The sequence below is a fragment of the Cricetulus griseus genome (assembly GCF_003668045.3).
Source record: "Cricetulus griseus strain 17A/GY chromosome 1 unlocalized genomic scaffold, alternate assembly CriGri-PICRH-1.0 chr1_0, whole genome shotgun sequence".
In the NCBI taxonomy this organism is placed as follows: domain Eukaryota; kingdom Metazoa; phylum Chordata; class Mammalia; order Rodentia; family Cricetidae; genus Cricetulus; species Cricetulus griseus.
The window spans coordinates 179,425,315-179,449,787 of NW_023276806.1; the positions used below are offsets into that span (position 1 = coordinate 179,425,315).

General features: G+C 35.7%; 1 protein-coding gene across 1 annotated transcript in view; it reads right to left on the reverse strand.

Annotated features, from left to right (window-relative positions):
• Positions 1-223: 223 nt before the first annotated feature.
• Positions 224-24,473, reverse strand: part of Sema3a (semaphorin 3A) — a 202,697-nt gene continuing 178,447 nt past the window's right edge. The window contains exons 14-17 of the mRNA XM_027393498.2: positions 22,602-22,759; positions 17,008-17,075; positions 4,065-4,207; positions 224-2,434 (exon numbers count right to left, since the gene is read on the reverse strand). Coding sequence (XP_027249299.1) covers positions 1,979-2,434; positions 4,065-4,207; positions 17,008-17,075; positions 22,602-22,759 — 825 coding nt within the window. The 3' untranslated portion in view covers positions 224-1,978. The remainder of the gene's footprint in view (positions 2,435-4,064; positions 4,208-17,007; positions 17,076-22,601; positions 22,760-24,473) is intronic.

A 24,473-nucleotide genomic window follows, 5' to 3' on the forward strand; every position in this document is an offset into this window, starting at 1 on the left:
ACAAATTCAGAATGAGAGGTAACATCAAATGTTCAGATGGATAAGACACTATGAAAATCAGAGAGTGGCTTATATGGAGCACCCTGCTTTCTTTGACTTAGGATTTCTGACACTATTCTCTGATAAAAAGTGTGATCTTCAATGAATTTATCAATTCAACTTGCCCTGGAGGATGCACTTCCAAAAGCAACACCATGTTAGTCAAGGAACCTTAAATCAGATGTAGAATATTTTTAGGCTTTTATTTGAAAGACGTGTCAACAAATTGTTTATTTAAATAATCATGAAAACTGAAACATGAGCTTCCATCTGTGAAGTATTTCAGTGGAGAGGGAATAACAATTTACTGCAGTTGAGGTGAGAAATTAATGCGTGTTAATTAGAATCCTGAGACAACTAGAGCTAAAATACCATTAATTAGCAGGAAGATGTTTACTTTGCATTCCGAGCATGCTGAAGGACCTATGGAGGGATTCCTGAAGTGATGATGAGTATAGTGGCAATGAACTGTTTTATAATGCAGAAAGTCTTATGCATTTTGAACTCAATGATTCTCGAGAAACCTTCTTCAAACAACAAAGTGGGCAAATTCTTAATTATATTGTTTTATCTTATACACTATTCATAAAACAAAGAGTTTTATACTTTCTAAGTAAAGTGTGTGAACTGAAAATAGTCTACAAATTCATTCTCATTAAGATGAAAACACTTATATGTTCTTCATTCAAATAATTGTATCATATAGGTTGGAAAAATATAGTTGATTCAAAAAGTCATGGCTGGGTGTCCAATATGTCACGGATATCTCTCTCTTTCAGAAGTCATTAAATGATAAAGTAATAGAATCCCCAGTGGAATGTGAAATCATGAAATAGTCCTATGTCTCACATATCATGCAAATATTCAAGCAAAGAATGAAGAGACATTTTATTAACACTATAAGACAATGCTATTTTCATGAGATACACAGTTCTCTTTCTCTTGATCCTTCAGAATGCATCTAGTGAGTTTTTTTCCCTTCTGAGCTGTCATGATTTTTTGGTTGGCTAAGAACATTATGCAAATCATAGCAAATACCTTTAGAAATAAGGGATGGTGGTGAAACCTATTTGTTTGATTTCTCAAAGGGGGGAAACATAATTCATATCTTGGTTTCAATAATTAACAGGTAATGGTGATAGTATGAATCTAAAGTAATATACTAACCCTTACAGAACTGAAAACAAAGTGTGAAAAAGAGCAGCACACAGTTGGAATTTTTAAACAAATTAGATAGCACAATAAGTGTAAGACAAAAAATCCTACTCTAGCTTAGAAAACAGCTAATTTTTACTGCATATTTGTCATGGTACATTTAAATTATAGTTTTAATAAAATACATCTTTAGATCAACGCTGCAAGAAGACATCAGTAGTAGATCAGTGTATTCCATTATTCTTCTGGGTGATGGATGGTTTATGCTTGTACATTTCCACACACTATTTCACTTAGTCTCATTTGCCTTATCTTACTCCTCCAGTACACACAGACACAAGTGCTGGTAGACAAAACATCCTTGAATCCAATCACGTTTTGGAATATTCATCTGCTGACTAAATCCATGCAGTTTATTTTCAACTCTTGCTTCAATAAAATGGCTTTGCTGATGTAGTTTTTCTCCCTTCGATGGCAATATGGCAAGTGACATTTTTATTTCTCAGGCAAAGAAGAAAGCAAAAACGAACTCTTAGAGGAAACACTAAGTTGGATGATGTGAACATCTGTGCTCACCTGTGATCTCTGTCAGGTGTTTGGTATTCCGAAGAAAGCCTGCTGGGAAAGTTCCGCATGGACTTAATTTAAGTTGATGGAACCCGGGTGACTTCCCACCATTGTAAACATCCACATAATGCCATGAAAATGTCCATGTGTATTGCATTTTTCCAGTTATTATCTAGGCAAGTTTGTACTTGTTTGAGGTTTTGGGAAGTGGTGCATCTCAGACACTTCTGGGTGCCCTCTCAAATTCGTGGGTCCTCCTGTTTCTACCTTTCTTGCTCTCCTGCATATGCTTCCATTTGTTGGGGCTCCCTTGAGAGTGGCCTGGCCTCTGTCGGCGTTGCTTTCGGTCCCTTTTCCACACTTGTTCACAGAACTCATCCATCGTGTTCAGGTTGGGGTGGTTAATAAGCTGCATGAAGTCCCTGTACCAGACCTTCTGGCTGGGCGTCATGCTGCTCGGCATTTCTTTCGTCTTCGAGCCATCTCCATCGTCTTCTTTATGAAGAAGTTCTTCCAAATGTTCTGTGTCAATGACTTCCAGGGTCACCTTCAGAAGAGTTTGCATGAATCCATGTTCCACAGCGTGACACAGGTAATTGCCTGAATCCTTCTTTTGCAGACTGCGAAGCAGGAGCCCTTGTTCTGTCCTGATGATGTGATCACCCACTCTGATCTAGCAGGGAGAGGCACAGTAATGCACGCAGGTTTAATAGACATGTAAGACCTGTCACTTTGTTTAGAAAACCTTAGATATTTGTGGAGGTGGGTTTTAGAAATTAACATTTGTAGGGAGACACCATACCCACGCTTCCTAAGAGCTGGCTACAGGTGTGCCCGACTATGCCCGTCAGGGTGTGGCCAAGGTGATGTCAGGGTGATGTGGTAAAGGTTTAAAGAGAGAGGGGAACACACATGGTAGCTCTCTCTTCTCCCTGTTGCTTTGACTTGCTCTGCTTTCCTGCCAGTTGGCTAGGTGCACTGCAAGTAAGGCATGTTTCCCAAATCAATATACCCGAACCCTATCTGCTTACGTATTGGTGAATCACCAGTTATAAACATTTTTAAGGTAAAATGAATAAAAGTTTATCTTGGAGAAAAATCTATTTTGTCTATCAATTGTTTTTCAGATCCGTTTGAAATTTTCTACAATATCACTGTTTTTATAGAATATCTTATAGTTATTTCAGTACCTAGGATACTTGAGGAAAGAATAAAGAAACATAAAATTTGAAAGCAAGTATATAAATGTGACACACAGTCAATATTAGATAAGGAACTGGGAACTACAGGAGTAAAAACCTAGAAAACAAAGTCGTAATAGGAATTCATAATATGATTTGTAAAGAGCAAACTAAAATATCAGTATTTAAGAAAAAAATAATATTTCAGGTTCAGTGAATTATTTGCCAATTTACAAGGTTCTGGATGTGAAATGATATGAGGATACACTCCAGGATACATCTAGCCTATCTTTTACTTCAAGGAGAGTTTACAATAGAAAACTCAGGAAGCATAACCTGGCAATGTGTACAATAATTTTACAGTCTACAATATAATTCTATACTTTAAAACTGCTTAATACGAAAACAAACAAAAAAATTAAAAAAACAACTTATGGGGTTGGTTTTACTTTCATGTTCACATTGAACTTATAAAATTATTTGCATGTAATATATTTTACAAGTGAATGAAGCATTCTGGTCATCTTTATTTAATATTTACAGTAGTTTAAAAAGCTTGGAGCTCTCTGTGTGATTTTTGTCTGTATGAGTCGTTACACTTGCAGGGGGGGGGGATGTATCTCTTGAGGATGAAGAACTTCCCTGAGTGTGTTTTAATAGCTAAAACCAGATTTGGTGGAACTCAATTTCTTCACTCTACATCAAGTAAATACTCATTCTCTCCCAACTTTTTCTTACTCCCAGAAGTTACAGAGAAAGAGAAATGACCTTTTATGACAGAATTCAGTGAGCAAACTCCAAAATTCCAGGGAGACTTGATTTTTTAAAAATGCATAAATTTAGGAAACATAAGAGCTTTATAACTAACCATGGCAAGATATAAGGACTTTAAAATGTGTGCCCAAAGTGCTTCCTGGGCAGCACTCTTACCCAGCTGTGTTTGTTTCTCACACACAGTCTGCTACAAAAGCAGCTCACTCTGCGTGCTTGTCTAAAGATCTGTTGTTTGGTTCCACAGTGTGTTGGAGTAATCAGTACTTTTCCTTCCTCCAAGGCAGCAGTACTGGGGTGAATTAACACATGTATCAGATAGAAATAACTCAGTCAACTGAAATCCTGTACCTCCTCTTTACGATCATCATTTCGCCTCTGGAATTGCCAGTATACCAAGGCTCTCTGGGACTTTGGACTGCATTCCAAGAATGTGCTGCTGTTTTCTACTCCATAGATGATCCTCTCCTCAAGGCTGTGCCCATGGTGATTATCTAGCCAAGGAAAAGAAGGTGAAGTAAGAAAATGTTAATTAGTAACTTCAGTTCTCTAAAATAGTTATTTTGAAATGCAGAAGAGAAAATGTTGCCTACATAGAAGTCATTTTCAGATTGATTAAAGATAAAAAGCAAGTCAAGGGTTTCCAAACAAAACTATTTACCTCAATAGAGTAACCATTTCGTTTTGGGTTGTATATACAGAGACTGGTCTACCAGCAAGGAGCATCACATGAACAGATCTATCTATGCTCATTGCAACCTTGTGCCTTTGTATCTTGCCACTCCAATGCATGGAGCCAGCATGTTTCATCTTCTCTGGCAGGAGGGGCTTCCAGACTGCATTTTTGGAGGAAAGAACTATTTCTGATCAGTTTGTTTTCTGCTTTGGCTATTTGTTTTTCATCTGTGAAATTAAATTCACCTGCCAATATTTAGCTAGCATTTTACAGAAGGTAGAGTTCAGGATGTTTACACTCTTCACCAATAACCCCTAAATAATTCACAAGTTGGTCCAGAAGACCAACTGGTGTGAAATGTTTGGGATGGCTCAGTAGAAACTTACATAATTACAATGCAATATGGTTTCAATTGTTCTTATTCAAAAATGACATACCCTTTGTTATTTTCCAGAGTTAGGCTGTGGACCATGGCAAGACCACATAATAAAATGCAGCAATACAAAAATCTGTTTCCTGATTAAGTTTCTATTATTTTACCCTTTTTGTAACCTCCTTCAATGTGGTAACAGAAACAAGCTCAGATCAAAAGTATGACACAGAAAGGCTAGGTAAAACTCAGCAAGAGAACTAAACTCAGTGCTATCTTGTGTAATCCTGTTTCCATTATGACATCCTGAACAATCTGGAACTCATTAAATTAATTTAGAAAATAATAAATATATTTTCACGTGCGCAGAGAGCTGACAGTGTAGACAGATGAAAAATTTTTACCCTTTCCTTCAAATTCAGCTAAGATTTTAATTTTAAAAATGTCCCCCCACCCTTGGCATCACTTTGACAGCTTTACTCTTGTCTTAATCAACTTACTACTTTTGTCTGTCATAAGCAATGAGTTTTTGCTTACACTAAGGTTAAAGCTTTGCAAAATCACCTCTATGCTCATCCCTGGTGTGGCCTATGCCTCCCACTACCCAGCTTTCACTGTGCTGTGACAGACTTCTAGCAAATCACCATTCTAAATGACACAGTCTCACTGCCTGCATATCAATTGCCCTAGGCAGACATGAAAATCCTTCTGATCCTGGGACATATATCTGTTCCTGCTTGTTAGATATCAGCGCCCTGTAAACAGTTAAAAATGCAATTTACAATGAAAATAAACAGCAACAATTAGTTTATTCTAACTTACATTGATTATCTCATATGGTACATACTTATATTTGTATTTGTGTGTATATGTATGTGGACTCTAAGTTCTATAATGATTGGCATGCCTTCCCACTCTCCCATGTCTCTGTACTATTCTGTAAGACATCTGTTCCCTGGACAGAGGAGAATTGAATTGCTATGTGCCCTAGGGCCTGCAAAATGTGTGGCTCATAAACTGCCATGAATAAATAGAATGCTATGTCATAGAAGTCAATAGTGTTTATATTAAATATATTTTTTTCTGTTAATTATTCTTCATTGTAAACTTGCTTGATCAAGAATACTTGAACACTTAGGAAGATTTGATTCATTATGTCTCAGTGCTTGAGTAACAACATTTCAGACACCAGAAAATCTCACTAAATTTCATTTTACATTCATGTCCTCTAGGCCAAATAGTCTCATGTTATAATCAGTAATGATCATGAACTCATCAGTAGAAGTGTAAGATAAGCGTTTTTTTGCTGACACATAGCTAAGACCAATGTAACTTGAATAAGAGAAGAGATCTTCTTTATAAATGGGTGTGTCTGTGGAAGGGAAGGATGACTCAGCAGTTAAGGGCAGGTGCTACTCTTGCAAAGGCCTCCAGGTTTGGCACCCACAGAGCAGTTAACAACTGTCTGTAACTCCAGTACCAGGATATCTGAGGCCACCTTCTAGCCTCTGTGGGTACTACACATACATGATGCACATATACACACTCCAGCACACAAAATCAAAACAAAATGCATCTAATAGGATCAAAGCACAATTACAAAATTCTCAAAGAACTAATCCGGATCTGACTTGTTTCTTTGCAAATTAATTCCTGGGAAACCAATTCATTTTTTATTTTCTCTTAATAGTCTTTATCTAGTAGGAACAAAACCTTCTCAAGTAGCAAGAGAAAATCATCCTAATAAAAGGTGTCTTCTTATACCAAGTAAAGGAACTCTTCTGGTTCTCTTCTATAGTTGTCTCACAAAATGATGTACAATTTCACAGAAATTTACATATATTTCTTTAATTAAACTTAATAGTGTAAGGACTCTTACAAGAAACACAATAATAGTCACGGTCTTAGTACATGAGTGAGAAAACAGCACCTGGTTATTTTGGTTCATGGGCTTGGTGTCTCTAGTTTGCTTTGATAACTACTCTTGCCAATACCTTAAGGACTGTTTAGCCATTGAGTTGACCCCTTCTTTTCCCCCTTTCTCCAAACAAAAAGAAAGAGAAACTTCTTCTAGCTAATAAACAGTGACACTACACTTCCTGTTCTAATAACTAGCACTCACAATCAGCACACAGATGTCCTGCATTTCTTGAGTTACAGATTCTCATATTTTGTGTTGTTAGATTGATTCTGCTCCATCAGTCAGAAAGACAGAAAGTCTAAATTTCCATTGCATTCAGTTGTTTCTATTAAGTGCTATGTAGCAGAACCTGAATACCATTACCATCTTCTAATCGAGGGATAGAACTTTCAGGCAAATACCCATACACTTCAGTATTTAGAGGCAATGACTTTGTCATATTCACATTTGTATCAAGTTATGCTTTATAGATGCTGTATAAACATTCTGAGTATGATATTTAGAAGGAAATAAAGAATCCATTATCTGTTTTGACTTTTCTTTCTCAGCTACTTGCAAAAATGTTGGGAATCACAGAAAACACTGGATACAACATATTGAGCTTCACTGTCTCACTCTTCCTCTCACGGCATCCATCCTTTTTAATCTCAAAAATGTATTAACAGGAGAAATATTATTTCCATTGTTATCCTCTCACCATACTAGATATTCTGATTATTGTCTATTTTCAAGCATATGATTAATTTGTAAGAGCACCATACTGTAATTTCATAGAACACATTGCAGTCAGTTACTCCATTTGAGTCAAATGCTTCACTAAAGACACACTGTTCATTCAAAGTTTCCTAAAGGACATAAAGTCTTGCATATTCAGGATTAGTATAATATGAAATATCCCTCTCAATCCAGCAACTGACCCAAGAGCAGCTGTCCAGAACACACATTGTTAATGGATAATTTATTCTATCAAAGCTGTGGTGGACTGGGAACCTGGACTGCAACACTCTACTGTACTGCTCACTATATTTATGTCACAGTATTCTGAGCGTGGAGCCTCCTGTCTTGCAGTGGTTTCTGTATGTCAACCTTTGGGAAATATTTATTTCCTGTTTTAGAAATTATTGAGATTCTTTCATAACAACTGGCTAGTAAAAATGAACTCTGTGGCCCTCCTCCTTTCTTTGCTGTCTCAGAGAACTCCATCATGCAAATTCATACTATGCCCAGGGCATCACAAGAAGTGTGTCCTCACTGCATGGTGGCTTTTGTTCTGTGTGAGTGTTTCTTTTCATCGCCACTTTTCCTTTACCTTATTTTTGCTTTAGGAAAAGAAAACTGATTACAAACTATCTTAAAATATAAATATTCATAGCCCTTGTAGAGTATGTATGTAGTTACAACTTTAGCTATTTTTCTTAAAATATATCTTGGTGACTCCATGATGCGTCTTCCAAGAGATGAGACTGTCATTCATCCGTGATGTAGTGGTGAAACTGCAGCTGAGGCTGGCACAAAACTCACTGCCTCAGTCTCCCCATTGCTGGAGTTATAGGAATACACTATCTTATCTACTGTGATTTCTATGTTAATTAAGAAAAAGGCTTAAGTATATCCTTATCATCTGTTAAGAAAACACAGTGATTTTTACAACCATACACCTAGATGCCATGTAACACAACTGGACATATTTTATGAATAGATATTTTTCTGAGACAGGATTTCTCTTTGTAGCTTTCGAGCCTCTCCTGGCACTCTCTCTATAGACCAGGCTGTCCTCAAACTCCCGGAAATCCACTGGCCTCTGCTTCCTGAGTGCTGGGATTAAAGTCATGTGCCACCACTAACTGGCATGAATAGAATTTCATACAAAAACTTTTTTATATAAGGAAATAAAGCAACCATTTTACAATTTAAATCTCTCAGAGCATTAAATTACAAAAGAAAGTCCCAGAATAAATCACTATAAAAGAATCCATTAGAACCTGTAGAGAGAACTCATCAGTCAAGAGAAATTGACGTGCAATTACTAGGACCTGGAGTTCAAATCCAGCACCGCAACACGTTGTCCAGCAGTGGCCTGTAACTCCATCTGGGAATACAGTGTAGGCTGGAAAACTGCTGGGGCTTGTTGACTTCCAGCTCAGTGAAGGAAAACATAATCCCCTGGCCTAGAATAGCAAGAGACTTTGCCTCAAAAAAGAAGAGGACACTTGGTCCTTTCTGGTCTGTGTGTATGCACACATAAATGTGATAAATCCCCAAGCAGACAGACACATATTACAAATAATTTTTTGAAATCTAAACTAAAATTTCCAGTTGTTTGTCAATGAAGAGGATTTAAATTCCATCACCACTGTCTTACTATCAATTTATCAATAATTTCAAAAATTCAGAGATATTTCTCAGGATAACTCAACATTATTAATATGCTCCCTAGGCTTCAATGTGTTTGGCATATGTAATACACACACACACACACACACACACACACACACACACACACACACACACACACACACACATATATATATATATATATATATATATATGTTATAGATCAGCCACTTGTCACTTTTTAGACTGTCTTAGGGTAAGAGAGGGAGCACATTGGACAGTTTGCTTGAAATCACAGAGACTCAGGCAGCCACCTCTCTTCTGCTGTACTTACACTTTCCTGGCTTGTTTTGAGGAAGCCAGAGCACAGAGACAAGAAAGAAGAACAAATTTTCATGGACAAGAAACCGTAACAGAAGATACTTAGTAGAGACAGTAACAGTCAAACATGATTACCAATGATGCTGATGAAATGGCTGCTGCAATAGTTTCAATTGTTCAAAAGTAAAATCCTGTGGTAAGAGTCTGCATGTCAGTCCTACTTCCCTTTAAGCATTCAAAAGCACCTCAGCTTCAACACATTTGAGAACCTCCTCACCCTTGGTGACACATGTAGTCATATTATTAACAATTATAGCTAAAGTGATCATTTCTCTCAATGTGTCTACCAAAATATCAGCAGAAAGGGTATCATGAAATCTTACCAGATATGTGCTGAACGACAAACCTAAATAAATACACTGAATTTAAAAGTTGAAATCTTATATAACTTTGACACCCACAGGAACAGACTCTAAGTTTAACCAATTCAAAAGGGCAAAGGAATTATAGTCCCACTGTGGTAGAATATCTCATTAAATTACTAGTTAGATAGATATATTTTAACTTCAATAACCCTAAAATAATTTATTTGAGATTCAGTGGGAGCAGATATGTGTGATCAAGTATATTCCATATCAAATATCGTAATATGAAATAATAAAGGAATAATGGTATTTGAGATGTCATATGCATAATTTTGTATTTTTCATGAAAACATATGCTAGCAGTGGCTCATGAAAAATGTACATTTCCAAGAAGAATGCAGTCTAATTCATAAAAAATTTAAACTGCCTTTTACACTCCAACCTTTTGTTATGAAATCTACCATAGACATTAAGGATATAGTTATTAAACTGATATGAGTTCGTCTTGGTTCAACAATCTGAATAGAGCAAAATCATTGAAAACAACTAAATATTAAAATTAGTTAAAAATCAGCAGTATGTTTGGATAACACAATGTTTCAATATGTTGCAGCTGCTAATGACAAGAAGTAATGTTTTTGAGGAAGCAATCTTCAATTAATCATTTCCTCTTTTAGTGGGATAATTTATGGAAATAAAATGAGACTAATAAAGCAGAAAGAATGGGAGGAAAGAAAGAAGTTAAATAAATTGCTTCCTTTTGTAACAACAGAAACTCATGATATCCATCATTTGGCCAGAACTATCATGTTGCTTAAGGCCTTATTTAGTATTTGATTCCCTTCCAATAGCACAGAAATAGAGGAGATCACATTTCAGCTTCCCATTTTATTTCATTCTCCATTTTAACCCCATAAACATTTCCCAAGATTGAAATGTGAACAAATGTAACAATCCTGGATATAATGTCATATCCAAGAGAGATAGATGAGGTAGTGAACCACATAGACATTTCCTCTTTGATTTCTGGTATTGGATTTTGATGTGTTTGTCCCCTATTGAGAATTGAGTTTCACAGACAATAACTATAAAAATCAAACACAAGTTGAAAGAGAGGTAGATACATACAAAGTAATTTAACTAGCCATTTCAGATACCTAGGAAATATAGTTACTAGGCTAAGTGAAGAGAAATAAATTCTAGCTGTTTTGCCAGAACGTATTTGTGATATTTTTCATCTATATTCTCTGAGAATTGTCAAGAAAAAAAAAAGAAGCATGGCCCACACACCCCGTGAAACATAAAAAAGTAACAACGTGTTCTTAAGCAATTGATCATTGTGTCTTTCTTACTGGTATATAGATGACTATTTAGAAGTACAACATTCTATCATCAAAAAGATTTCAAGTACATGAAAAACATCTTAATAGCAGGAAATTATAAGGCATATCATGGATGGGGTGGATATATGCCATGGGATAATAAAAAATTAAAAATGAAAATGAAGAAAAAATTATTGTACCATAACCTATGCATACATTTTACATCTGCATATTTAGATGGATAGCAAGCAATTTATCAATTGTCTATATTTGGGGCAGTTAAAAAATCTAAAATATAAATTATAGCACGTGAAAAGAATCACACTTTTTATCAATGGAATATCTTTGACATGATTTTTTTTATTGTTCATGGTGATTGTTGCAGCCATTGGTCTCTGTAAATGTTGGTGGAATGTCATGCAGGCTTTTGAATGAATGCTCATGCATTTCTATTTAATCTGTCAATCAGAAATGTGGCCAATGTTAATGAAGGTTAATGGATGTGATTTGAGAAGAACAAAAAGACTAAATGAGATTTTATACAAAATGTAAGAATACGATATAACTACTTGTTAAAACTTAATAAAACTATAAGCTACATTTTAGGTGCAAATGAAGATGGGTTTTTGTTTCTGGCCATTACTTACCAGCTAGGCTATAATGTTTTGAATTTTAAAATTCAGGTAATTTTCAATATTTCTTGTGTCTCTGTGTTCATTGGGATTGGTTCTTAGAATGGGCTGGCCAGCACAAGGACAGAGAGAGGGATAAGCAGACTGATAGGGAAGGGGATTTTAGCAGTATCATTTTATAGTAATTATTTTATTGGAGAAAGTAATTTTCTAGTCACTAATACACTAGGGCATCTTATTTTTAGAAAAACTATTTTGAAATAATGATGAAACCAATGTGTTGTGAAAAGAAACAGACTTGGACTAGTTATGCTTGCCACAGGTATATTCTCTCCATAATATATGATATCATGAGTACAGTGCTTCTTAGTATAGGGGATGATGAAATGCAAAGGCTCACAGAGAGGTACCAATATGCATATATTTACTGTAATATTATGAGTCTATGTGCAACATCTGGTATATTTTATTTCCATGATTTTATAGCGAATGAATTACCAAAGAAAGCAAAATAATCTATATGCCAGAGCAAGACTGCGATAGGTACAATTGCTTAAAGAAATAGAACAGGAAACATAGAATTTAATCTTTCATTTACTTTCCCTAAGCAATTTGATGGCAGATAGGAAACAATCATTTGCAGAAGCAGAAACATCCCATAAACAATAATGAAAATACCATCTTGTATTATAATGATACTTGATCCTTTTGGAATTAAAGGAAAAATGCAGACATCTTAGAATCCCTCTTTATAGTAATTAAATTTAAGTGCACAAATAGAGTCTCTTGATGAAATGAAGAATTTTGTAAAGAAAATGAATTCAATAAAAATATTGCAAATCTCACACCTATTTAGTCCATATAATTGATTTTTTGCCTTAGGCAAGATCTGAAGACAACTGTTGTTCAATGATTACTCCAGTGAAAGGAGTTTCAAGGGTTTTTATAAAAGTCATAGGCCATACCATCGAACTTGCTTCTACAAAGCATAGGCATTACATCTGAACTGGTCTGATGTTAGTTTATGTCTTCCCTTTACTATTGATCAGGGTTGAAGTTGCTTTATTTCAGAAAGACTTCTTTCTTATCTTTCTTGTGTCAAACTCTACCATCCTGACATATGTTGGGATTAAATTATCTGTATGAAGTTATGGGTCTACTTGGTTTGCATGAATACCAATTGTAAAACTTCATTAGTGCTGCTTTATAAATCAAAGTTTTTTCTCCATTTCCTTCCACCTATGATTATGACTAGACATCAGTTTTTATTGTTTTCATCATCTACCTGGGTGTTTATTTCTCCCTTAGTCTTTCATTGAAGATTCTGTCTGAGAGATTAAATTTGGAATCCTGTACTTGAATGCCATTCTTGTGCTGTCTTATTTCTTAGCAGCTCATGATGTTGTAGTACATTTAATCTTCATTGTTACCTTAAGTGGTATTTAACCAGTTATGGAACTTGGATTTTTAAATGATGGCATCAGGACATAGCTCAAATCACAGGGCTCTTCTTTGGGTTAAATGCCTCATTTTCATATTTGGAAGATGATAGAGTACAGATCATAGAGTCATTGTTCCAAATAATAAACTTATAGCTCCTAGATCAAAAAGACAGCACTGCCAAAGTGATTTCATGAAATTTGGGTATGATTTTTGATGCTAATCAAGACAGAAATTGAGATGGACTTGCTGTGGAGATAATTTAGAAGATTGGCTTCTGTGGGTATTTTATTGTGGGACATTAAAAAGGAACTGCATGGACTCAGAACAGCCAAGAAAACCATTAGAAAGTGAAATTGAATGATGCCACTGAATTAGAAGATAGAGCATAAAGTATGTCCATGATTCAGAAATACAAGATGGTGGAAAGCATTTTAAAAATTAAGCTTTTTGCTTTCTGGACACAAAAATCATAAATCGTGTTACGGCTCATTTTGGTTTGAAAGGAGGGAGGAAATGGAGACAGTGGAGAGGTAATTGACTTGGCCAGTCATTTTCTTAAATGTGAAGTTGGACAAGCTCCAATTTCAGGCACACTTTCCTTTGAGGGTAAAGAATGGATTGCAAACAATCTGAAATCTACATTAGCATTGTGCCTGGTATGTGATTAGAAAGACAAGGTTTCCCAGCACAGATGTACTGTTAGGGTTTGATACTAAGGCCTTGGGTGAGTGGCCATGCTTATAGAGAGGAGTGTTTTGGGATCAAGGGAAGTGGATTTTTCTATTTTATCCAGAACAGTTCAGCCTACTACTAGCTTGCACAACAGGAACATTCAGTGAGGGCATGTTGAGGGCTATATCAGAAGTGCAATTTCTTCCACCTTAATTTCAAGATATTTTATATATAGTCACTTTATTAAAAAACTCAGGATATGTAAAATATAGAGTGTTACAGAGTATGTTTACCATTACAGCTGGAAGTGATCATACTGAAGTGTATAATTTGGCTTCACGTTGCTCAGGAGCTTTCTGTTAGAAAACATCTCATCTCTACTTGTTTCCATATGAGCACATATATTTTATTGAATGTGAGAAGTGACATTAGCAAGACAACATACATGATTTAAACAGGGTTGGGCTCTGGATTGGGGCCCATTTACCTTCAAATATTGACATCTACTATTCTGAGATAATTCATGGATCCCTAATGGTAAGACTGAGCCTGGCCAAATGGGGATTCCTGACTGACTTTGCACACATTTGAACTTTACTGTAACCTATGGTGTGTATGCTTTATATTTGGTCAATTAGCAGCAAAAACAGCCAATGAGCGCAGGGACCTTTGAGCAAGGAGAGTTTTATTGCTTTGCAATTTTGTTGGCTGTTTGTTCTTTTACTCCCATCTATCACAAAACAAAATAGAGGTGCTTATCAACTGAAAATAAAAAGAATAGAAATAGTTCTTGTAATATGAAACTGTCACAATTCTTTTTCATCCCACATATGTATTCAAACTGAGTTATTTGGAGAAGAGTTCATTCACAAAGACTTTACTCTTATTGCTAAACAATCCCATGCACTTAGTTTTCATAGGCTTGAACCAACACAAGGCCACCAAAACATATCTTCAAAATGGGCAACAGTACCTCAAAGGAAACCATTCAATAGTCAACAATATTTATTTAAACATGTCTTACTTTAAAAAATTCTTGTTCTCATTTCATATTGCTATATGAGCCATTTCTATCTCAAGTAGATATTATTTGGAAATAGTATAAGAACTTTCCTACAAAGGTTCTAGACATTGCTAAACAACTAGAGGCATTATGAAGATGAAACAGGTATGACTGATAATGATTCTAGAACATATTAGCAATATTGCGTAATCAATTATCATTAGTTGAATTATAACCCATAGTGAACTTTTTCTCTGAGTGCATGCAGGTATGTGTGAATATTCATGTGTTTGTGGGTATATATATATATATATATATATATATATATAATATATATATATATATATATGTAGGGATGTGATTCACACAAAGATGCACATAGAGACCAGAGGGTGATCTCCAATGTTTTTCTTTCGCAGGAGTTGTCTTTCTTGTGTTTGGAGGCAGGATCTCTCACTGGGATCTGAGACTAGCCAATTAGGATAATCTGCCTGGGTAATGAACTTCAGGGATTTGTGTGCATTTGCCTCCCAAGTGTTGGGTTACAAGGGCACTCCATGAAGCCTGGCCTTTTACACAGCTGAGGATAAAACTTATTCACTTTACTGACTGAGACATATCCTTAGCATTTATAATGATATTTCTTAATAAATGAAATGAGTTAAAAACACATTGATTTCTGAATATGATTTTGGTCATGAAAATAATTAGTAGATTTTATTCTAGGATGAAAAGTAGATGCTATTTAGTTCAAATCTCTACTAGAAAACTAAAATATTAAGTTTTTCCATTATCCCCTGAAATGTTATGATTCATTCCCATTCATTCAAAATTACTGAATGCTTCTAATATTCTAAATTTTATATTCATTATAAGAATTTAACAAAGCCCATACAGGTATATAGTCTGACTGAGATTACTTCTAATTTTTTCTCCTGCTTTTACCTCTGATCTTTATCTTCAACTATCAAGATACAAGCATATAAATTCTTCAATATAATACATTAATAATTACTATTCCCTCATTTATGAAATGATGTTGACCATAGTACAATATTTTCACTTGAAATAAATGCATGGAAAATTAGTAGATGCTCGATTGTCTAGATGAAGTATGCTCCTTGTAAAACTTGGGAAAGTGCTAGTACAGGCACTTTCACAGTACAGGCACTCAATCACAGACAACTAAAACGCTTCTATTCACCGGTCTTTTTCTTCCAAGTCAGCAGAGTAACCCACAGGAAAGCTATTGACCAGAAAAGTTTAAAAGTGAGTGATTTTAAAGCATTTTCTCCAATGTCTCCTGATTCTGCCGACTAATTTTGAGTACAGTGTTAACACACTGAGACGATACACAGATTCTGCAATACATGCTCAAGGGCTGCATGTAGTGTTGGTTCCCCTTTAACATACATAAAAAGGAATATTCTACACACCTAGCAAATCAAATAATAATTAATTTAGAGAAGCAAGAGTGTTTTGTGATCCTGTACAAGGTACCTGAGGGGAAAACAGGATAATTGTGTTCAGTTACAGTGTTCATGCTTTGCATGTTAACTAATATTTTTTAACTGTTTATTAGTGTCACTGTCATTGAGAAGGTTCCCCACCAGAGGGAAGCACAGCTTCATTATTAATCTCATAAACTGAAATAGGGAGAATAAGCTTATGCTACAATGATATATTTTAAATGGAGGTCCTATGATATATCAGATTAAATAAGCAACTATGATGTTTAAAATGTTTTAATATCTTAGAGAAGGCATACAGTGTGTTGGTTCCAAACTGCCTACTTCAAGGAGACATATGCAGCTAGTATTTTACCTTAAGGACATTACTTCCTTGTCTATCTGACTCAAATACTCAGAAAGAATATACTGACTTAGCATCGTCGGTATATAAACATACGGTTTCTCGGTTGATTTTAACATTAGCTCTCTTAAGTTTATTTGATATATTTTAATGAAAATCTTTGTTACACATCTTGCTAATATGTAAACACATGTTCATAGTTCTGGCTTCTTTTCCTCCATGTAAAAAAAATGAGTTTTATATCTCATAAAGATCTAAAGTCTTGAATTTCTTATACCTGTGATCATAAAGCTATTCCTGTTTTGTGTTTTCTTCAACATTTTCCTCACGCCAGACCATTTTTCCCCCTAAGTATCCTTGAAAAGATTTTTGCACACTTGTCAATTAAATATCAGAGGTTTAAAGTTGAAGCTCGTAACTTACCATGGTGTTGTAAGTCTGAACAGTGCGTCAGTGGGTCTCCATTTCTTATGTCTTGACGTCTTGTTCGTCTAAAAGATTTACATTAAGAGACATTATTCTCTCTCTATTTTTCCAGTTAGGAATTTATGATAAGAAGGAAGAATCAAATCTTGCTGATTATTATAGACAAGAAAGCAAGAAATGCATTTGCATCCAGTGTGGCTAATGGGGTGATCAAACAGGGAAACAAGGACACTGAATTCCAGCAACTGCAACCCAAGGTCTTCAAACTATCACTAATAGACTTGCTTGCTTTTTTTCTCCCAGGTATTGGTCAACAATCATCTAATTCTAAGAAGCTCTGGACTTAATAGTAGAGGAAATAAAGTAGAGCATGTTGAAACAGCAACCCATTTCTTCAATAAACACAAGACCACACTGGGGAAACCCACAGAGATAGCTGACCTGAGAAAGTCTCAGCTCATAGACCCCATTCTGACAGCTGGGGAACCAGCATAGGACTGAATCAGGTCCCCAGAATGTGGGTGTCAGTTAGGAGGCTGTCCAGATTGTCCAAATCTATGGGACCTCTGGCAGTGGAACAAGTATTTATCCCTAGTGAATAAATGGACTTTTCGAGCCAATTCCCCATGGAAGGACACTATCCCAGTCTAGATACACAGGGGCAGGGTCTAGGCCCTGCCCCTAACGATGTGACAGACTTTGATGATTTCCCCCATGGAAGGCCTCATCTTCCCTGGGACGTGGATGGGGTGTGGGATGGGGGGTTTTGCTGGTGGACATGGGAGGATGTGAGGGAGAGGGAACTTGGATTGATATGTAAAATAAGATTGTTTCTAATTAAAAAAGGAAAATAAAACACAATTGAACTGTTGTTCTCATCATCAATGTAGGTGTAAGCTGGAAAATTAAAATTCACATGGATGATGACTTCTTCATTGCTCAAACAGACTTTTAAAATATACTATTGTATAACTTTGGAATTTTTAAACTAAGAATTCCTTTTATTTCTTTTTAATTTTGTTATATAAGTATCTCACAGAAAACATCTTTATTGTGTATTATTTTATCTTTTGTGGTACCATGGATTAAACTCAGAGCCTATTGCATGTGCTATACCATTGAACTACACTTCCAACAGTTGGTTCTTTATTTCCTTATTTTAGCTATAGGGTCTCCTTCTACAGTCATGGCTAGCCTGCTAGGGTTTCAGGTGTACACCACCACCACTGCCCTATGGTTATGATTGCAAATTAGTTTCATTGTGCATTGGAGAAGAGAAGGAAAGCAACTATAAATGTTGAACTTAAAGGCAAGTTCTCCTTTTGCTAGGAGAATGGGAGGATCAAAATGACCTTCTCTATTACTGAAGAGAAGAGCATATATAGCAAAACAGAGTTAGCTTCCTTTCCAGGCTTCACAGGCTGTATGTGAGGTTCCTTGCTGTCAGACCCACTTGGGGGAGGAGCTGGCCTCCTGCTACCAGATACGAAATAGATGCATAGACTGAGAGATAAGAAATATAGAGAATGGCTGTGTATAACACACAGGAAAAGTGACTGTACTTGTCTGATTATTTTTCATCCATTTTAAAAGGTATCCTCTTGAAATAAAATGAGTTACCATCCTTGAAAAGGGCACTTTTGTTGGTCACTGAGAATTGTAAACATGGAATTCATTACAGTACTCATAAATTTAGAAGTCTAAAGTATTTATAGATTTTTATTTGTAGAAGTAGTGAGACTATCAAACAGATGTGTACATTTGAAAATCGAGCCAACAAGAGAACTGTGAAACCCGAACCACAAAGCATTGGGGAAAGCTTTTCTAGATGGTCCAAGCTTTAAAAACTGCTATCAGAGGGCACATGCATGGTGAGGACGCTGCATACCCTTCTCAAACACGTATCTAGTGTCAGACACATGCAGTTAGATCAGGGAAATTCCCTAATTCACAAGAAAAACAAAAGCACTAATGAAATGTTTTTGGTCTTAATTTGTGGGTGTGTGAGAACTGCTTTCTTTGATAAGAAAAACTCAAAATGCAAACCTTTCATTACCAAATCTTGTGATGTTCTCCATCATTATTTCTTATAAAGAAAATAGTACTCATATTTAGATCAAATATGAATTCCACAAAAGTCCCTTAGAGCTAAACAGTTTTAAGAAGGATAAAATTTAATCTTAAATAATTTATAATTGCCCGGCGTTGGTGTTGCACACCTTTAATCCCAGCACTCAGGAGGCAGAGGTAGGCAGATTGCTTTGAGTTCGAGGCCAGACTGGTCTCCAGAGTGAGTGCCAGGATAGGCTCCAAAGCTACACAGAGAAACTCTGTCTCGAAAAACCAAAAAGAAAATTATAATTATCACAGCAATGATTGTATCTTGCAATCTATTAAGCTAGCCATGGTTTCTTTAATCAATATATATTATCTTCAAGCTAGGCTTGTTTTTTAGTATAAAATTCCCACAGATTACGAAAGTACTAACTATAACATTGAAATCTAGAATTTTGAAAGATTAAGAAAACTATCATGTATTCATGTGTATGGTCTGCATTAGTATTAGCGTGATTCTGTGTTTTGGTTGTATGCTAATATAATGAAGTTAAGTTGTTGGTGAGTATTTTTTTAAAAAGATATATTTTTATTTATTTTATGTATATGTTTGTGCATCTATGTGCATTCACGAATACACGATGAAACCAGAAGAGGGAGGTGGAGACTCTGATGCTGGAGTTGTACGTGGTTGTGCGTCATCTACTTGGGTTTGGGAACTGAACTGGTGTCCTCTGTAAGAGCAGTAAATGCTATTAACCATGGAACCTTCTCTCCAGTCCCAGTTGTAGATGATTAATTGAAACGATATTATGAAAACTTCAAGGAAAATGTTTAAGCAGATGTTACAGTCATGCTTCCTTATAATATTTGTAATATTACAAATACTGCAGAGCATACTTCACTACTGTGAATGGCTGATACACAGAGCTTCTTTGCAAATGCTATGTATACTAAAACAAAGTTATGTTGTTCCTAAATGCAGTGGCTTAGGGATGGTAGTGACTTTCTCCATTTGAACCAGTCAGTGTGCACAGAAGTAAGCTTACAGGCCCATTAGCAAGATATTACATATGCTTTCATCCATCATTGTGTCTTCCTGAAATATTTAAATATCAGTAAGGGCAGTTATTAGCAAAAAAGTTCAGAATATTGTTATATTGAGGCTTTGAAAAATTAAGAACTATTTTTATTTTATTTAACAGTAGTAAACTAATTTGTTTGCAACTTTAGGCTATGTCTAGCAGTTCTTTGTAATAGGAGAGAATTTCCTGAAAATATTACATTTAATTATTAAATTCCCATTCTGTTTTTTAAGCTTTATTTAAATTCTTTATATACAATGCATTTTACCATATTCTTACTCCTCAGCACCCCCAATCCTTCTCATTCTTTATGTGTTGGATCTTTCATAGGAAGTTGCAATTATGTTTAATATATATGTGTTGTTCTCAATAAATTTTGGTTTGTGCATGTCTGCATTGTGTATGCTGTGTATGTATTTTGATAATATAGATTTATGTATATGTGCACCTGTTTACTTGTATAGGTCAGACTTTAACAATGTGGGTCTTTTTCTATTCTCTCCACTATCACTGTGTCACCATCACCATCACTATTACCATCCATCATTATCATTTTAAGAATGGGTTTCTCACTGAACCAGGAGACCATTGATTTGTCTGAACCGGTAGTTTACCAAGTTTCTCATTAGAGAAGCTGATCAGTGAGCTATCATGATCCCTCTTTCTCTGTGTTCCCTACCTCAGGAGTATAGCCATGCAACCCTTTAGCAGGTGTTACCCTAGGATCTGGGATCTAAACTCAGTTACTCGTGAAATAAGCACTTACCCACTGAGCCATCTCTCCTGAATCTGCTAATAGCATTCTAATTATAACTTAACAATTTTTATTTAAACAATTCCTTGTAAAATAATTGTAAGCATTATCAAGATAACACTTAAAATGCATGAGTGGTACACACACCCACACACTCCCCCCACACAGATGAGATTTGATTATGTAGTTTTATGTCTCAACTTAAAACCCCATAAATATAGGATGACAGAGTAATGACAGGGACAATTAAAACTTCTTGAGGTAAATGAGATATATTTAGGAAGTTTAGCTAATTAATATTAATGCAATGAAGACATCGATGCAACTTTTAAAAAAGTACCTATTTTACATAACAATCCCAGTTTCCTCTCCCTCCCATCCATCCTCTCACTACCACCACCATCTCCCCTTCCTCTAACATATTCACTCTTTAGAGAGGGTGAATAATTATTCCCATGGGAAATAATTAATGTCTGTCCCATCATTTGAGACAGGACGAAGGCCCTCCTCCCTGTTTGTAGGCTGAGCAAGGTATCTCTCCATAGGGAATGGGCTCCAAAAAGCCAGTTCATGAACTAGGGATAAATGCTGGTTTCACTGCCAGTGGTCCCATAGACTGCCCAAGCCCCCAAATGACACCCACATTCAGGAGGCCTAGTTTGATGTTATGCAGGTTCTCCAGCTGTCAGACTGGGGTCCCTGAGCTCCCATTGGCTCAGGTCAGCTGTGTCTATGGGATTCACCAAGATGATCTTGACCCCTTTTCTCATCACTCCTCCCTCTCTACAACTGGACTCCAGGAGATTGGCTCAGTGGTTAAATTTTGAATTGCAGGAAGAAATTCTTGACTATGTATGTCTGTGTGTCAGGACAGTGAGACGCAGGCCCTGTAGCATGTGTGTAGCTGAGATGAGAACCTTGTGTTTCAGTGTTCTCCTCCCACTGTGCTTAAAGCAGGACCTTTCGTTGTTTGCTGTTGCACAGCAGGCTCTCTGTCTTGTCCTGCCTCTTGTCCCATCTCACTTGCTATAGAAGCACTGGGATTACAGATGTGCATACTACCCCCAGCATCCATAGGCTCTGGGGATTCCATCTCAGGGCCTCACACTTGCATGAAAAGGACTTTACCTACTAAGACATGGCCCCAGCCTTCATTTTCACTTTTTAGGATTAGGTTCTTCTGTATTCCTTATGTTCCATAAGCAAATGAACTCCTGTCTGTTAAGGACTTTTTCATTTGGTAGCATAAATGACCTTATTAAATTAAAATCAGGACATAATATTTCTAGATAGAAAACAAAAGTAGATTTGTGATGATCGAACATTGGGTTCAGAAAGTACAAATCCTAGACTTTGTTCTATTTTATGTTCATAATTTTTTTTTTAATTCTGGTCCTATTTATCCCTTATTAAAACAAAACAGCAAATCTAATTTCCAACGATGAGAATTTAGAGATATTATTTTGCTGACTTAAAATTGCCTGTTATTTGTTCTATCTCATTTAACATTAAACTTTCCTACTATACATTTTGTTTTGTGTTTTTTTAAGGAAATGGGGAAACAAAACAAATAATAACAAAATCACAATAGAAATCCTAACTATCATGTTTATATTCCAAATCTCTATTTGCACAGAAAGGTGGTGTGCTTAAATCTGCTAAGAAACATGTTATTTCTCCTTTAATGTCCATCTTACCTCTTTGCAGTGGGAAAATAGCGTGAGCATGATGAACCATCCCAGGCACAGTAAGGGTCCCGGGCGAGGCAGCATTCTGCACAAGCTTTGCCATAAATGTCACAGCGATGTAGAGGAAGCTGTGCCACCCCAGAAGCTGATCCAATGTACAGTTGTTGCTGTGGAAGTTAAGAAAATACTCTTTGGACTCTGTCTTTTAAATCTAACTTTTGTAGGCTAATTGACAATAAATTATATTTATGGATCTTAGTTTTTTAGATAGTTTCTTCCAAGGTCTAGCAGACAATACAGTTTTGAGAGAAATAGAAACCAATTCTAAATGTCTAACTGCAACAGGGACGACAGAGACACGTTTTTCTCTCACTAAGGATTGATTAATGATATAGTAAGCCTTAGGTAAAAGTTATATGAATGCTATGCCAGAGGACAGGTCATTGTATAAAAGTGACTGCTGCCAAGCCTGATATTCTGATATAGAGTCCAGGGACCCATGTGTTGAGAGATGAGAACTAATTACCCCAAACAGTCCTCTGTCCCTCAGACCTGTGAATTGTACTATGACAATCCCATTCATACAACATAAATAAAAATGCAACGCATTTTTAAAAGTTGTATGAATACTGAGTTATGTAGTAGTACTCCACAGGCAAAAGGACTTTGAAGCGTATTTTTATTTTTCGACAAATTAGATGAAAATTGAGTTTTGGAACAACTTCTCTGTGAAAAACAGTGTGTTCTTTGACATTATAAATTGTCTGATGCATTGCATTTCCAGAGACTTTCACTTACAGATTATATGTGTGTTTGGGTATGTGTATGTGTGTAAGTTGAAGGTACACTGAAGTATTTACTGAAATCTAAGAAATTATTATAAGGCCAGTGCTTACACCTAAGAAAAATATTTATATTTTTTATAAAAGAGTAACAAGAGATAGGAATAACAAATCTATTTCCTTGTCCATACATATTCCTTGTTAAATATTGTATTCTATGCAATGAAATAAAGACACAAAATCATTATGTATAATAATAGATTCTTAATTTGTTTTGCTATTTTGATTTTAGTATTATATTAAATGAGGTTGTAAATCAGCACAGTTTACGAAATGTTTATTTTTAGTAAGAGAATATGTTTCATCTTTTCTAAAATAATGAAATTAGAAATCTGCTGCATAAAGTCAGTTTCAATGTTATAAAAAATGAGGCACATATAATATACTTGGAAAGTGTGAGATTACTTAGGGCTATGTAGCAATAACCAGAAACATGGTTGGCAACAATGGACATGGATATGATAAACCTGACATTGATCTCTATTTTCTTTGATACTTTTGGAACAGTATCATATAACCTAGGCTAACCTTCATTTCTTGAATCCCCTGTCTCCACTCCCCACCCCTGGATTATGGGTGTTGTTATTAGCCCTTGCTTTGTGATCCTGTTTGAAAAGGTCACTGACCAAAATGGTCATGTTATCAAAAGATCTCATTCTTGGCTAATAATTTTTCAGAAGTGTATGCAAAATTCATAATTACAGACTTATAGGCATATGGCATTTGAGTAGGAAAAGAACTACCCAAACAAATTATCTGTATCTGACACATGCCTTTAGGAGAAAAAAGGAAAAAATGTATGGGAAAAAGATAAAAAGCAAAAACAGTATAACCATTCGAATGACTTATGGTTATAAAAACCTAACCTCCAATAAATTGTCCCAAATTAAATGCAATTCAATGTCATTTCGATTTCATCATAATTTTTCAGGATTACTAATGATACATAAAATAATCATGCTATTCACATGAAGCATAGGGGCTTGTAGGCATCAATGAGCATAATCCAGTGACTAGCTAGGAACCTGATGTGCTTTTT